Below are 14,490 nucleotides of genomic sequence, written 5' to 3'. Positions count from 1 at the left end.
TTTGTTGATATGCAAATTGCAATGCTTTTTTCTTGGGGCATGACGCATCTACATCAGCAAAAACTAAAACTTTTATTATATTCATATCTCATTGCTGTATCTCATTACAGGCTGTAAACTTTTGGTTAGCTTCGGTTCTGAGAGAACCATGAACAGTCCTAGCTGTAAGCTAAGTCCAACTTCCTTTAGAATTTAACTAGTTGTCCTTGTGAAGTAAAGTTATCAAATTACAGATTACCTGGCTATAAAAATGAATAAGTATTAAGATTCAAGCATTCAACTACTCTAAAGTCGGTTGGTTAGTTTAGATGATAAAGTAAGTCATTGCAATCATTAATTGAGAAATAAATGTTAGAGGATTTAAATAGCCCTATAATTTGTAACACATGGGATTTTGGTAAGGAATTACCAAACTTGAGTAAGGACAATGACAATATGGAAGGGGTGCTTCGTGAGATTGCTCCTCCGTGGAATGGTCTTCTCCTAGTATTTTTTTTTTAAAGCCTCCCCTTCTCGTATCTAGTAATTAGGTGGGTATTGGAGGTGGATACCTGCAAGACACTCTGTCGTTCAAGTTAGCAAAGTTGGGGGAGAAATAAGGGTAAGGGTTAAAAGGTAGTGTGTACCTGAGGAGTGTCATCTTGGTGTGTATCCATACACTAGGGCGTGACAAACATGGAAGGAATCATATGAAGATATGATATTGATATGTCGATATGTAATAGATACTCCCATCGTTCATTTTTAAGTGTCGTTTTAGAAGAATTTTTTGTTCCCATTTAACTGTCATTTTGATGTTTTAAGGTTCTATTTGTCAATTATACCCTTACTTTTTCAATAACTCAACTTCACATTTTCCATAAAATTCTCCTTTCTCAATAACTATGAAGAGCTTTATGACTTTATGATTGGGTGAGAGTGGTAGATGGTTTAATGATATGAGAGAGTGGAAAAAAAACTAACAATCCACTATCTTGGTTAGAGAGCTTTATGACTTTATGATTAAGATGTGAGAGGGTAGAATGGGAAAAAACCCTCTAACAATCCACTATCTTGGTTGGAGAGCTTTATACTAAAATGACACTTAAAAAAGAACGGAGGGAGTATTATATTATAGTAGATTTTAGCAAAATTAGAAATCTTTATCCTCACATGCGTAGGACTTGTCAATATTGAGTCAAAGTAGACTTGTCAATATTGGGTCAAAGTATTGAGCCTATCCTTTTATTCCGTAATAGTTTTCCCTCGAGTATTCGAGGCATAAGGATGCTTAGAATGTTAAGATCTGAGATAGTCTTTGGTCCGAAGCAATGAGATGTTTGGCCGGCTTGCCCCATGTGGTATACTGGTGAATAGTTTGTTTGTACTTCTCTCCTATTTGGCTATAGCTTCTCTATGGGTCCCAAGTGTTCTTATGCAGCACCACCTAAAGATTACCTCTGCGGTATAAGACTCTTTTAGGGGTCGTCATCTCGCTTCACCATGGATTGACCTAGAAGTTCTTTCAATCAGCAATGACTTCATGGGTGGAGATCATGTGACCTGAGGGAATGCTTCAGGTTAACCGAGGGAGGTCGGACAGAGAGGAAACTCAACATCGAAGTTCCAAGGAAGATGGTCATGTGTGCGATTTGCGCATGAAATCAGGTCATTTTATGTATGTTTACGATTACATGTTTACTAATCTAAATGTCTGCCTCCCTTTCACTGGCTTTGAGTAGGAGGTGTTGAAGCATTTAAGGGTGACTCCGTCCCAATCACACATGAAGGGATGGGCAGCTATGCGGTCCTTTCAACTATTATGCAGAAACTTGCAATTTATTTTCTTAGTATTGACATAATTATCCCATTCTTACCTATGGGGAAGCTTTCAATCAGTATGATATCTGGTTGCTACGAACCATTAAGTTTTCCAGAGGCCCCATATTTCTTAATCAGGTGTCCAATCTTTCTCTCTTCTTGGAACCAACTTGGGCTGAATCTACGTAAAAATTGTTCCATCTAAAGTAAATAATAGGCCCTTGTAAGTTATTACTTATTAAGCAAATCAATCAACAATGAGGGAAAAGGTCGAACTCTATTGGGCAAAGATTGTCTAGAATAATTTTACCATTGATAGTAAAATATGCACCCAAAAGCAATCTAAACAAGAGCCAAATTTCTTGCACTCTATCACAACTCATGAGGTCTATATCATATCATTGACTGCAGATTTGCAGTGTTAGTGAGAGGACAAATGCTGATCATACCAATTCTGAAATTCTCATGACCTTTACAGCTCCAGTTCATCAACTGATTCAACTCTCTAAGGTCGCCAAATCTGAAGTGAAAAAGAAAAGAAGGTTAGGCAACCACAATCTTTGAGATAAAAATCCAATAAAAATTAAAACAAATTAAACCCTGATTCAGAAGAAACAACACTAGCAACATCTAGAGAAAAATTGGTGATAAAAATGACTAACTTAATTCACAAAAGAAATAAAGTCATATTGAATAAGAAACTCTATCTCTTTCTGTTCCGTACTAGGGAGTTCTGACGTCGGAAACTTACAGAAAGTAAACCCTAGCAGAGTACTAAAAATATCACAAAAGGAATATTCTCATTAAATGTTCGAAAGGTGCTTTTTACAAGGGGTTGACCTCTCCTTTTATAGAGGGAATGATCATAACATGGACTGTCACTGTACTTGGGCCTGATAACCGGGGCCCAAGCCTCTATACATATAAGACAAAACTAAAAGGAATCTTCCAGCTGGCGTGTGGACCCATCCAGAAGACGGGCGGGCTTCGACGTTATTCAATAAACCCCGCCATGACTGCTTTCGTTCATCTAAATGCTCGATTTGGGCGGGAATAAGGGATACTTATATCCCGCCCAGTCCACTTTCAATTGGTTTAATTCAGTTTAATATTTCAGAAAACACTTCAATTCCTTGAATTCAACTAGCTCGTACTTTTCCTGTTCTATTTACTTCAACATCAACTCTTTCAGTACAGTCACTATGAATGTGGCACATGAAACAAGCAACAAGAAAAGAGGAGCCTTGATAAATCATGCGAGCAATACGCAAGTCAAATTGAAAATGCATGAACAGGGGTGGATTTAGATATTTCACATAAGAAAGATCATAAAACAGTGGATTTACTTCATACTTTCAATGTATGCAATATTTATAATGTAATCAATTGGCACTCAGAAAAATCTGAAAGACTTCACACTAAATATGCTATCATACTAATTTCATTATACATGCAAATTTGTATAGCATAATACTTAATGTTGAGAAATCGATGTGAAGAATTTATGAACCTTTTCAATCATTTTATTCATTCCACTTCACCCTCCAAACATAAGTTTTAAAGATAAAACTACTTACTTAAAAAGCATCAATCTATTAAACAGTAAAGTAGGTAACAGATATAGTCATCTACCTCCGTTGGACATCCTGTTTCAGTTTGGACATGACATATGCTTCTTTGTTGTTAACAAAGCGAATTCAGGAACCATAGTCCGTAGATGGTCAACAAAGGTTCTTCCGAGATTAATTTTGAAGTCATTGCCTAATGAAGCCATCACAAATCAGCCAGTACATATTAAGATTTTAAGTCGGATGCTTTTTTTCACGAGAAACTCAGAGCTTGAAAAATCCTGTGAAGATCACCACGGTTCTCTTGGGTAAGCATCAGGTAATGTAGGAGCAAGGACCTTTTCCTTATTCTTTCTTGAGCCTTCAACTTGTTTAATTGTCTTTCTTTGTCCAATTTCCAGTGTTCCTGCATCATCATAATCTGAAGCTGTATCATCGTCGTCATCATCTTCATCACTCCAGTTATCATCATCACTCCAGATATCGTTATCATCATCATCATTGTCATCAAATCCATCATCACTCATGAAACTATCAACATCTGACCATTCTTGTTCCTCTTCACCACTTGCATCTTCTCTACTATCATTCCCTTCCATGCCATCTCCAACCCTTCTGCGAGCAGCACCCTTGGGAAACCTTGGAACATCAACAAGAGAACGGAGTTTTTCATTGATCAGTAACAATCGGTCCTTCTCTATCAACTGAGAATCTCGATAACCTTCCCTCAGAAACACAGAATCCGTATCTCCTTTCAGAGAGACATAAAACATATCGGGATGCCGAATCAACATCCCCCTCAGCCGCTCAGGGAATCTGAACTCCTCCCGGAAATGAGTCAAGTGATCAACAAGAGTTCTCTTCTCAAGAGTGAGGCTCAAAATCTCATGAACAACTCCACAAGAATGCTTCTCTTTCTCCCGTGACCCAAACCTCAGCATTGAGAAATCCGAGTAAGGCGATATAAAATCCAAGTCCCTGAATTGCATTAGCTTCCTTGTCTCTCCCTTGGAAAGATTAAGACCCTTAGGAAGCTTCACTCTATTGAACTTGGGAGGCCTGTCTATGATTAAATTTAGTTCTTCTAGTTCTCTGGCCCGCTTTTCTTCCGCGGATAGCTCGGCCGCAGAAACTGCAAGCTCAGGATCCCAGTGTGTTAATTCCAAGGCAGGCCCTCTTTCAGTTGCTACAACTTTGAAGTATTGAGGGTACCTGCGACAAATGGTGTCACGAAAGTCCAGAGGGAGCCCCAAATCAGTCATGAGATGTGCTATTTTCTCCAACAATATCCGTTTCTCCATGGACATCATCAACAATTTCCTAAGCTTGAGAACTAAGAAATCTTCCATTTCATTCCTGACCCTCAATTCCTCAAAATAAAGCCTTTCGGCATCAGGGGTCATCTTGAACCTGAGAGAGTGAACCCCTTCTTCCACAATCTGAAACACAGCAGGGAATTTCTTCAACAGAGCAACCAATCTCCTCTTCCTATCCAAACCCAATTCTCTTTTATACCTACCCAGGTCCTTAACCGACATGAACCGATACGGTTGCCTCATCAGAATCTTCCTGACCTTGAGAACAAATTTGAGCTTCTTGTTCCTCTGTATGACATTATCAAAGGGAAGCTCTTTCCTTCTCTTAACAGCTGCTCTCACTCTCATAGGCCTAATTTGAAATGGGGTTTCAAATTTAACATTCCCTTGTGACTGTGAAGGAACAAAACTCAAACTCAAACTCAAATTCCTCCCCCAAATTTGGGACTGTTTGAGGAATTTCACAGAAACACAAAGCTTTGGTTTATTTGAGATGAAAAATGGTAAAGGGGTAGAATATGATGAAGAAAAGACATTTGAGGAAGCAAGAAATGATAATTTAGACTCCATTTACCAAACCCACCTAAAACCAAAAGGATAATGAGAGCAAATAATGAATACTATATATACAGAAGCAAATAAAAAAATAAATGGGTATAATGTTTTGCAAACAAGACAAGAGACTCACAAGCAGTTTTGAATTTGGATAGATAACATTGGTCTGGGTTTGATCATACATGCTTTTGCAAGTCCACTGTGCAAACACCGGAACCCTTCCTCACCCGGCCACACTAGATATTGTTTTTCGAATTGTGTATTTTTCTTCTTCTTCTTTTTTTGAGGTTGAATTATGTATTTTTCCTTTTATTGTTTTGTCAACTCATTTCCTCCCTTGAGTTTTATCTTTTCTACCCCCCTTGAGTTTTATCAATACATCATTAAGCACTCCTCTATTATCTACCTATGTATTAACCACTCATATATATATATATAAATGGCTAAAAAGCATTTTTGGCCCCTGATGTTTCAAGTTTGTGCAAGTTCTGCCCCTATCTATTTTTGTTGATGTTTCTACCCCTCATGTTTTCAAACAGTGCACCGTCTACCCCTCCGTCAGGGGTAGACGGTGCACTGTTTGAAAACATGAGGGGTAGACAATGCACTGTTTGAAAACATGAGGGGTAGAAACATCGACAAAAATAGAGTAGGGGCAGAATTTGCACAAAGTTGAAACATCAGGGGCCAAAAGTGCTTTTTAGCCTATATATATATATCAAGGGCCCGTTTGAGAAAACAGCTTACTTAAGTGCTTATGGTCATAAGCGCATATTCATAAAATATTTTAAAAATTTTATTGAAATAAATTGAAAATAAGTTATATATAAGCATAAGCTCTTTTTCATAAGATATATTGAATAGCTTATGAAAATAAGCTCAAAACAGCTTATGGTAGGTCATAAGCTATTTACATAAGCTATGTCAAACACTTGCACAAGCTCTTATACTATCAAATAAGCTCAAATAAGCTCTTCCAAACGGAGCCAAGTATATAATAAACCCTACAATATTTGGAAAAAATAAAAATAATCAGTGACTTTAAGGAAAATTCAAAGAAGGACCAAGTTTGTTTAATTTTGAAAGTAGAGGGACTTGATTAGTTCGAAAGAAATTGAGGGACCAAGAACATGAAGTCCAAATTAAGAGGAGGACCAAAAATAAAATTAAGCCTTATTATTTAGGTGTTCACCAATTTTATTAGTTCAGGTTTGAGGTGAAATATAATTTTAACCGATTAAATTTGATCAATTTGGTTTTGTTTAACTTTTATAATTTTTATAGAAAATCTAACCAAATCGGTTTGATTAAAATCAGATTGGTTAGGTTTGGATCATTGCGTTGGTAAAAAACTTATTCATATGGATTATCTTTTTAATGTATAAATAATTAAATTTTATGTTCCTTGTTATTTTTTTTGTTACATAAGGAAGAAATGTTCCTTGTTCTTTAATCATTTTATACAATTTTGAATGTTGATATTACTTTTTTTTAATATTATTTTTCATTATTACTTTACGTAACTCATTTACCCTTTTTATCTAAATCATATTGAATAATAAATATGATAACCACTATGAAAAAGTCAAAATGATGTAAAAAGGATAAAAAATAGAAAAGGAATGTAAATCATAAAATTTAAAAGATATATATAAATATAAATATTAGGTGGAAGCCTCCCAAGCCAGGTATTTTAAAAGTTAATTCTGATGGGTCAGTTTTCCAAACCTCCTTCCAAGCATCCTGTGGTGGCCTCATTAGAGATGACATGGGGAAGGTTCTTGCTGGTTTTTCTACCCCTTTGGGAATCTGTAGCATCACTAGAGCTGAACTTTGGGGAGTCTTAAAAGGTCTCCGGCTAGCTTTCTCCCTTTCTCCGCCAGCTATCTCAGTTGAGATGGACTCAAAAACTGCTTTTGATTTGATCACTGTGCGATGCCCTCGGGGCCACCCTTGCTCTGATCTGGTTAAGGACATTCAGTACCTTGCTTCTCAAAGATGGGCAGTAACTTTCCACTTCATCTACAGGGAAGGAAACCGTTGTGCTGATCACCTAGCACGCCTTGGCCACAATTCTGTTGAAGAAGATTTTAATTTTACAAATATTCCTCGCTCTCTCTTCCCATTTATAAGGGATGATGTTATTGGGGTTTCTTTCCCCCGATTTATCTTGTAGTTTCTTTGTTTCCTGGGGCTTTGACCCCCCCTCTTAATCAAAAAATAAATAAATAAATAAATATTAAATGGGGCTGTGTAAATCACTCATGTGACAACTTTACACCAGTTTAATAACCAGAATTATTTATAAATAATAAAATATTTTTTGTAAAATTCTAATAATTGATCTGCAAGAACTTAGCTTAACAAACCCAATAATACTATGACATACTGATAAGGAAGACACAGATTATCGTTGACTGATTGAAGCATCCTGTTTCAACTGCTGAAATACCATATGAGTGTGAACCAACTATGACTATCCCAATTGTTTAACTTGTTGGGTAAAGACGAATAAATGGATTTATGTTATAAAGAGGTCCTGCTAAGTGCAAACTAATGCTCTAGTATCCTGAGATGATCACTGACATTTCCCTTCTCAGTGAACTATACACACTCACTTTCTATTTCCCAGCATTCATTTTCCTAGTCCTACCTATTACCACCTAGAACAGTGCATACTGCATAGTTTAAATTATCCCAAGAATCTTATGGCCATGAATCAAGCAACAAAGATCACCTAAGTTATCCAACAATAACAAGACCACACAAGGCGATGACCACAGAAAATGAAAAATGATATTAAAACACACAAAAAGAAACATTCAAAAATCCCTTTTTATGAACAAGTTCATATCAGTTTAGTACGTAGTCTCACATGCAATCAAATCAACAATAGTTTCTAATCAAAATTTAGCCAAATTATTTGGCCTATACAAAATACCAAAAGATATCTACACCTCAATCTTAACAACAATTAAGAGGGAAAACACATCTATATATATCATCTAGTCTTCATTCAAATCCGACCATCAAAGCCAGATAATCCAATCCAAACTCCTAGAACCCTGCCACTTTGCCTGTAAAAATGATAAGAATGAGAACTAATTAAGTATGCCTGCAATTAAACTTGTTATTTCCAAAAGAGAGCCACATATTAGAAAAGAGACAACTCAATGCAGCTATGAATTAAATTTCATATTACCTGAAGTAAAAGTGTCAGGTGAATTTCAAAAGCCAGAAACAAACATATTTTGGAATTCTGCACAAGACAACTGCCAAAAAAGGAAAAAAAAATCATGAATTTCAATAAGAATGAATAGCTTTTCTTGAGCCATGAAATGAAATTGAAAAGTTGTCAACTTCTGAAACAATGAAGAGCTTTTCCATTCAAAATTAAACTATATATTTCTTGAGCATGAAAAAGAGGGGAATGAAACATTCAAAAATTCCATGAAGGATGGTTTTTCGAGCCTTGACATGACATTCAACAAAGAAAGGGTAGAGTCCGAAGAACCTGTAGAGGTTCAAATTTTATATTTCTTGAGCATGAAAAGGGGGGGGGGGGGGAACAGATAAAGAAGTGAAAACAAAGTCAGCTGAAAAAATAAAAAAAACAAGAAAGAGGGAAGAGGGGTTATGAATGAGTGAATGTACATTAAATTGCCATTGTGAATTTTCCTTGTCCTGCTGGTGAGCAAACTCTGAGCTTGATCAAGATCCATCAAACTCCTGTTGGGTATGAAACGATCACCCTTCACAAAACAGAAAAATTAAAACAGAAAAGAGTGAAAAGTGAGGAATGCAATACGTGAAAACATATAAAACCCGTTTGGATACAGACCAAAGAGCACCTATTGGAGCTTCTCTACTAAAAAATGTTCTAAATAAGCTCTAATAAGTGCTCTTTGGTCCGCAACCAAACGAGCTCATAAAAGAAAATATTATCTTAATGGGGATATCTTCAGGGACAAAAGGTTATCCAGATATGAGATCTTTGATGTATCAGAAGCAGGTGGCCCAAAAATGTCCCAAAAGCGAAGAGTTTCATCTGCCCCAGCTGACACCACTGTTAACCCATCTGGGCTCTGCAAGAGATAAGAACCTAGTGTTAACTTGAAAGAAATAATTGCCAGAATTGACTTCAAATGGATTAATTCATTGGAGTCATCAGCATAATATGGCACTAGTGTTCAAACAAATACAGGTACTGCATAAGATGCTCTTCCTGATTGCATACCTTACATTACATGCTTTAAATATTTACAATTGGACCAGGTTCTAGAGTTAAGTTATGGAAAATAATACTTTGACACCCCAATTCCACCCCACACCACATTGGAATAAAAGAGAGAGAACTGAGATATATGATGAGTGGTGTGATAGGAAAAGGAGAGAGAGATAAAAAAACTGTTAAAAGTTTTTACTTATAGGAAGCATATATACCTGAGATAGATGGAGGACTCTTGAAGCATGAGGGTCCAAGCCTCCCACTTTATTCATGGATGGATACCTCCACAAGCAAAGTTGGTTGTGGGATGCACTTCTGCTAAAGCCATGGCCACTTAGTATCTCCTTGTGATGCCTATTCCATTCTAATCCACAAACCTGCACAGAATGCCAAACTATCATTCAGCAAGAGTAAACAACGGATGCATCTGTCCAAAGGACTAAAAAGTAATCAACTAAAACAATGTGATTAATTCTTAGTGGTGAATGGAAATCCTTAATTTTCCAAAAACAAACGGTAAGTATGTAACTTACCTGAGCTGTAGTGTCTGTGCTAGAAATGCAAGTTCCTTTTTGAACATTCCATATCTTAATACACCTATCATCTGTGCCACCTCCAGAAGCAAGCACATTTAAATCATAAGGGCACCACGCAAGGGCTTTGACTGCAGCAGAGTGGTCCTTAAAACAATGCAAGAAACTCGATGATCTCATTTTAGATGAGTCCCATATATAGATATGATTATCATTGCCGCCACTTGCCAGCATATTGCCCCTTTTTGACCATTTTAAGCCACAAACTTCTGCTCCGTGCGCTTTTACTCGTGAAATGACACTTCCTCTTGCTCTAACTGCTCACAATAACATAATCAAGCAAGGTGTTATATCATCTCATTTCACCAATAGCTTGCTATAGTCAAAATATATCTCTGAAGGGTTAATTAAAAAGAACCATACCATCATGGTTGATTATAGATTTGTCATGGCTTCCAGAAGTTAAAGTTTCGCCGCTCCATGCAATGGTTCCTATCCTTTGACGATGACCTTCTAGCACTCTTATCTGAAAGTTAAAAACTAGGAATTGAGTCCAGACGTTCATATTGTATAATTAGAGAAGCAGATAAATAGAGAGATACATACTGGCTTAGAAGTCTCAGCATCTCAGAGTTGAAGCTTAGAGTGCATAAATCCTGGTGCCAAAAGTTTGGCATCCCGTGACCAGGCAACACTTGAGAGACAATCATTGTGAGTGGCTTCAAACAACCTATGTACATTGTTGTTCACGGAGTTCCCAAGGTACATTTGTGATCCCAAAGCAACAGCAAGAATGTTATTTTTCCCCCAATCCATGATGTTAGCATAGTAATCATTTCTAATATTTGGTGCATCCAATCCAAGACCTTCGCCTCTTTCTTAGGCATTGTGCGAGGGCGGGGCTGATTGATACTGTTTTGAAGTGCGGCTGCCTCTGCTTCTCGAATAGATTGAAAATCGTGTGTTGCATAATGGAAACCCTAGAAGAGAAGAATGGAGAATGAGAGAACAAACCCTCATTGATTCGAAAGAGAAAATTAGTTACCGGAAAATGGTAATGGGTTGGAGGGCTGAAGAGGCTTCTAGGAGAGTAACAATCACGATCAAGACTCCACATTTTCGATCGCTTCCTTCTCCAACAAGAACAAGAAGAACTGAAAAAGAAGATGATTGGAATGAATGAATGAGGGTTTAATTGTTCTCAGACTCAGTTGTGTTTGTTTGTTTCGCTCCCCCGCCAAATAACTTACAGTTTATCTTAACAACTATTTTTTCAACGGCTTAATCTTTCCACTTTAACCTTGCCCTTTCGGATTCAATCTTCAACTTCAACAAGTATCAAAATCCAAAATATGAAATTAATATATGATTTTGTAAGTGAGTATATTTTAGTCTCTTAGCAAAAAGATGACGCTTAATGTCTAGTGGTTGTTGTTTTTCTGGCGAATGACTAAAATCAAACTCGTTTATAAAATTATGGACTAATTTGATCATTAACCCAATTTAAAATTTATGGTTATGACAAAAATATCAAATTAACATTATAATTTAATTAAATATATATCGATTCATAAATATTCAAATACTAGTATAGGGAGTCATATGATGCACGGTGAAATATTCTGTATGATTTTAATTATCTACATATTAGTATTTGTACCGTAAAAATATACACATACATATTTATTATTAAAAACATAATTTCCTTAAAAATGTAAAAAAAAATATGAAAAAATCCAAGAATCATTAAAAAAAAAGTGCACTATAATATTTTTTAAAATAACATAATCAAGGGTTAAACGCTTTGTTGTCCCTATAAATGGGTGGATTGGGCGAGCCCCTAGAGGGGCGACGCCCAGGATTCAGCCCGCCTAAGGGCGCACATTTGGCCTTAAGTTGGGCCTCAAAGCGGGAGGCCCAGTTGGCCCAATAGGTAGTACTCAGGCTCTATAAATAGGAGGTAGTTACCAATTGTAGGGGACTCTTAGTCCATTTGATTAATTCACTCATGAAATTCAGCACTTTCTCTCTCATTCTCTCTCTCTCTAGCACATTCTTCCACTCTCTAGGGGCTATACCCTCCCTTAATGTTCAATCCTAGAACATTTGGCGCCGTCTGTGGGGATCGATAAACTTTCTATTCCCATTCATGTGGATTGATTGTGCAAGAGACTGTTTCTGATTCCGATTAGGCGATTCCAGAGTGATTTTCGGCAAGATTCCGAGTTCAGTGTGCGTTTTCTGATTGTGTTCGTTCATTCCTGGTCTAGATGGAGACTCGACGCAGGAAACAACATCATTCGCCGGAGCGACGGCGAATTTCGCCGCCTCGACGGCCTCAGCGAGTTGTCCTGGAATCTCCGATGCGAACAGCAGGAGTACAGGCTACACGCACTTCTTTGCCGCCATCTCCTCCTCCATCACCACCACCTCCTCCGTCGCCCTCGCAGATCGGATCTCCGGAGCGCTCACCGGAGAATTCACCTACTCCGGAGCGACAACCAGCGATGACGCAAGAAGAGTGGCGCCATATGATGCGCAACATTGGTGACATCCAGCAGCGGAATGAGCATCTGCAAGCTCAATTGGATTTCTACCGCCGTGAGCAACAGGATGATGGAGGACGTGAGGCGGATTCTGTAGCAGAGTTCCGTCCGTTCTCGGAGGATGTTGAAAGTGTGGCGATACCAGACAACATGAAAACGTTGGTTCTGGATTCTTACAGCGGGGACTCCGATCCGAAGGATCATCTTCTGTATTTCAACACGAAGATGGTGATCATTGCAGCATCAGATGCGGTCAAGTGCAGGATGTTTTCGTCTACCTTCAAATCGAAGGCGATGGCGTGGTTCACAACTTTGCTGCGCGGATCGATTTCAAATTTCAGAGACTTTTCATCGAAGTTTTTAGTGCAGTTCCCGGCGAACAAGAATCAGCAAGTGACGATCAATGATCTGTACAACATTCGTCAGCGAGAAGGAGAGTCACTGAAGAAATATATGGCGAGGTACAGCGCTGCATCGGTCAAGGTAGAGGATGAAGAACCACGCGCTTGCGCTCTGGCGTTTAAGAATGGCTTGCTGCCAGGGAGGTTGAACAGCAAGTTGACACGCAAGCCTGCACGTTCAATGGAAGAGATGCGTGCTCGTGCAAGCACTTATATTCTCGATGAAGAGGACGACGCGTTCAAAAGAAAGCGCGCGAAGCTGGAAAAAGGTGACACATCACCCAAGCGCGCGAAAAGGGACAAGTATGGCGAAGATAAGGGGGATGGCAGGCGGCACAAAGAAGACAAAGGAAAGGCGGTGGCTAAACCGTCAAGGGAACAGCTGTATCCGCGGCGCGATGATTACGAACAGCGCCGGCCTTGGCAACCTAAGACTCATCTCCAACGGGAGGAGACCGACATGGTGATGAACACAAGCTTGACAGATATGTTCCGCGAGGCGAGGGAGGCACATTTGGTTGACGAGCCAGAAGCCCCAAAGTATCAACCGCTGGACGCTAATCCCAAGAAGTGGTGTGAATATCATCGATCCATTGGACATGATACTGAAAATTGCTGGACTTTGCAGCGAGAGATTGACAAGTTGATTCGGGCGGGGCACTTCAGGCGTGATGGGCGAGGAGATGAACGCCAAGGCGATGGTCGTCAGAAAAATCGCTCCGGGGCTGGCCAGTATCGGGGGAATCGCCAAAGGGAGTGGCGTTATAATGGCGATCGCAACAGAGGCAACAGGCGGGAGGAGGAGCGAACGGATGACAAGGGCGAGAAAAAGCAGGAATCAGCGGCTATTGCCACAAGGGGGGCTGATGACACATTCACCCAACACACAGGACCACCTGTTGGAACCATAAACACCATCGTCGGAGGGTTTGGCGGTGGAGGCGACACCCACACGGCGAGAAAGCAGCATATTCGCGCAGTTAATTCTGTTCATGAAGTTGCTTTTGGATTCCAGCATCCTGATATAACAATCTCAATGGCAGACTTTGAGGGAATAAAGCCTCACAAGGATGATCCAATAGTGGTGCAATTAAGGTTGAATAGCTTCAATGTCAGAAGGGTATTCCTGGATCAAGGGAGTTCAGCAGATATCATCTATGGCGACGCATTTGACAAGTTGGGACTGAATGATGATGATCTGACTCCATATTCAGGAACCTTGGTGGGCTTTGCAAGAGAGCAAGTAATGGTGCGGGGATTTATTGATCTGGACACAATATTTGGAGAAGATGAATGCGCAAGGGTTCTAAAAGTAAGATATCTGGTCCTCCAAATGGTGGCATCTTATAACGTTATCATTGGGCGAAACACATTGAATCGCCTTTGTGCTGTAATTTCAACAGCCCACTTGGCGGTCAAGTACCCATTGAACAACGGCGGGGTTGGCAAGTTGAAGGTTGACTAGAAGATGGTGCGGGAATGTTATAACAATTGCCTTAACCTGTATGGAAAGAAAAGTGCGCTGGTTGGACACAGATGCTAT

The 14,490-nt window shown here is 38.9% G+C and overlaps 2 protein-coding genes and 1 pseudogene across 2 annotated transcripts; 1 reads left to right on the top strand and 2 right to left on the bottom strand.

Moving 5' to 3' along the window:
* Nucleotides 1-2,058: 2,058 nt before the first annotated feature.
* LOC130722414 (protein WHAT'S THIS FACTOR 1 homolog, chloroplastic-like) lies at nucleotides 2,059-5,704 on the bottom strand. The gene is made up of 3 exons (XM_057573135.1): nucleotides 5,373-5,704; nucleotides 3,433-5,267; nucleotides 2,059-2,320 (listed from the first exon to the last, which is right to left on the bottom strand). The coding sequence occupies exon 2, from the start codon at nucleotides 5,252-5,254 to the stop codon at nucleotides 3,659-3,661; it is 1,596 nt and encodes a 531-aa protein (XP_057429118.1). The 5' UTR covers nucleotides 5,255-5,267; nucleotides 5,373-5,704; the 3' UTR covers nucleotides 2,059-2,320; nucleotides 3,433-3,658.
* Nucleotides 5,705-7,007: 1,303 nt separating this feature from the next.
* On the top strand, nucleotides 7,008-7,415 carry LOC130722981 (uncharacterized). The gene has a single exon (XM_057573887.1). The coding sequence runs from the start codon at nucleotides 7,008-7,010 to the stop codon at nucleotides 7,413-7,415; it is 408 nt and encodes a 135-aa protein (XP_057429870.1).
* A 182-nt stretch (nucleotides 7,416-7,597) lies between these two features.
* On the bottom strand, nucleotides 7,598-11,117 carry LOC130722977 (cell division cycle 20.5, cofactor of APC complex-like; annotated as a pseudogene).
* Between the last annotated feature and the right edge of the window lie 3,373 nt (nucleotides 11,118-14,490).

This window comes from Lotus japonicus, chromosome 6 (assembly GCF_012489685.1).
Source record: "Lotus japonicus ecotype B-129 chromosome 6, LjGifu_v1.2".
In the NCBI taxonomy this organism is placed as follows: Eukaryota; Viridiplantae; Streptophyta; class Magnoliopsida; order Fabales; family Fabaceae; genus Lotus; species Lotus japonicus.
Note: the sequence above shows the minus strand (reverse complement) of the source record. Positions and strands in the feature narration are given on the sequence as shown.

Excerpts from the sequence above, each read along its gene's own strand:
- LOC130722414 (XM_057573135.1), bottom strand. The coding sequence starts at position 5,254 with ATGGAGTCTAAATTATCATTTCTTGCTTCCTCAAATGTCTTTTCTTCA.
- LOC130722981 (XM_057573887.1), top strand. The coding sequence starts at position 7,008 with ATGGGGAAGGTTCTTGCTGGTTTTTCTACCCCTTTGGGAATCTGTAGC.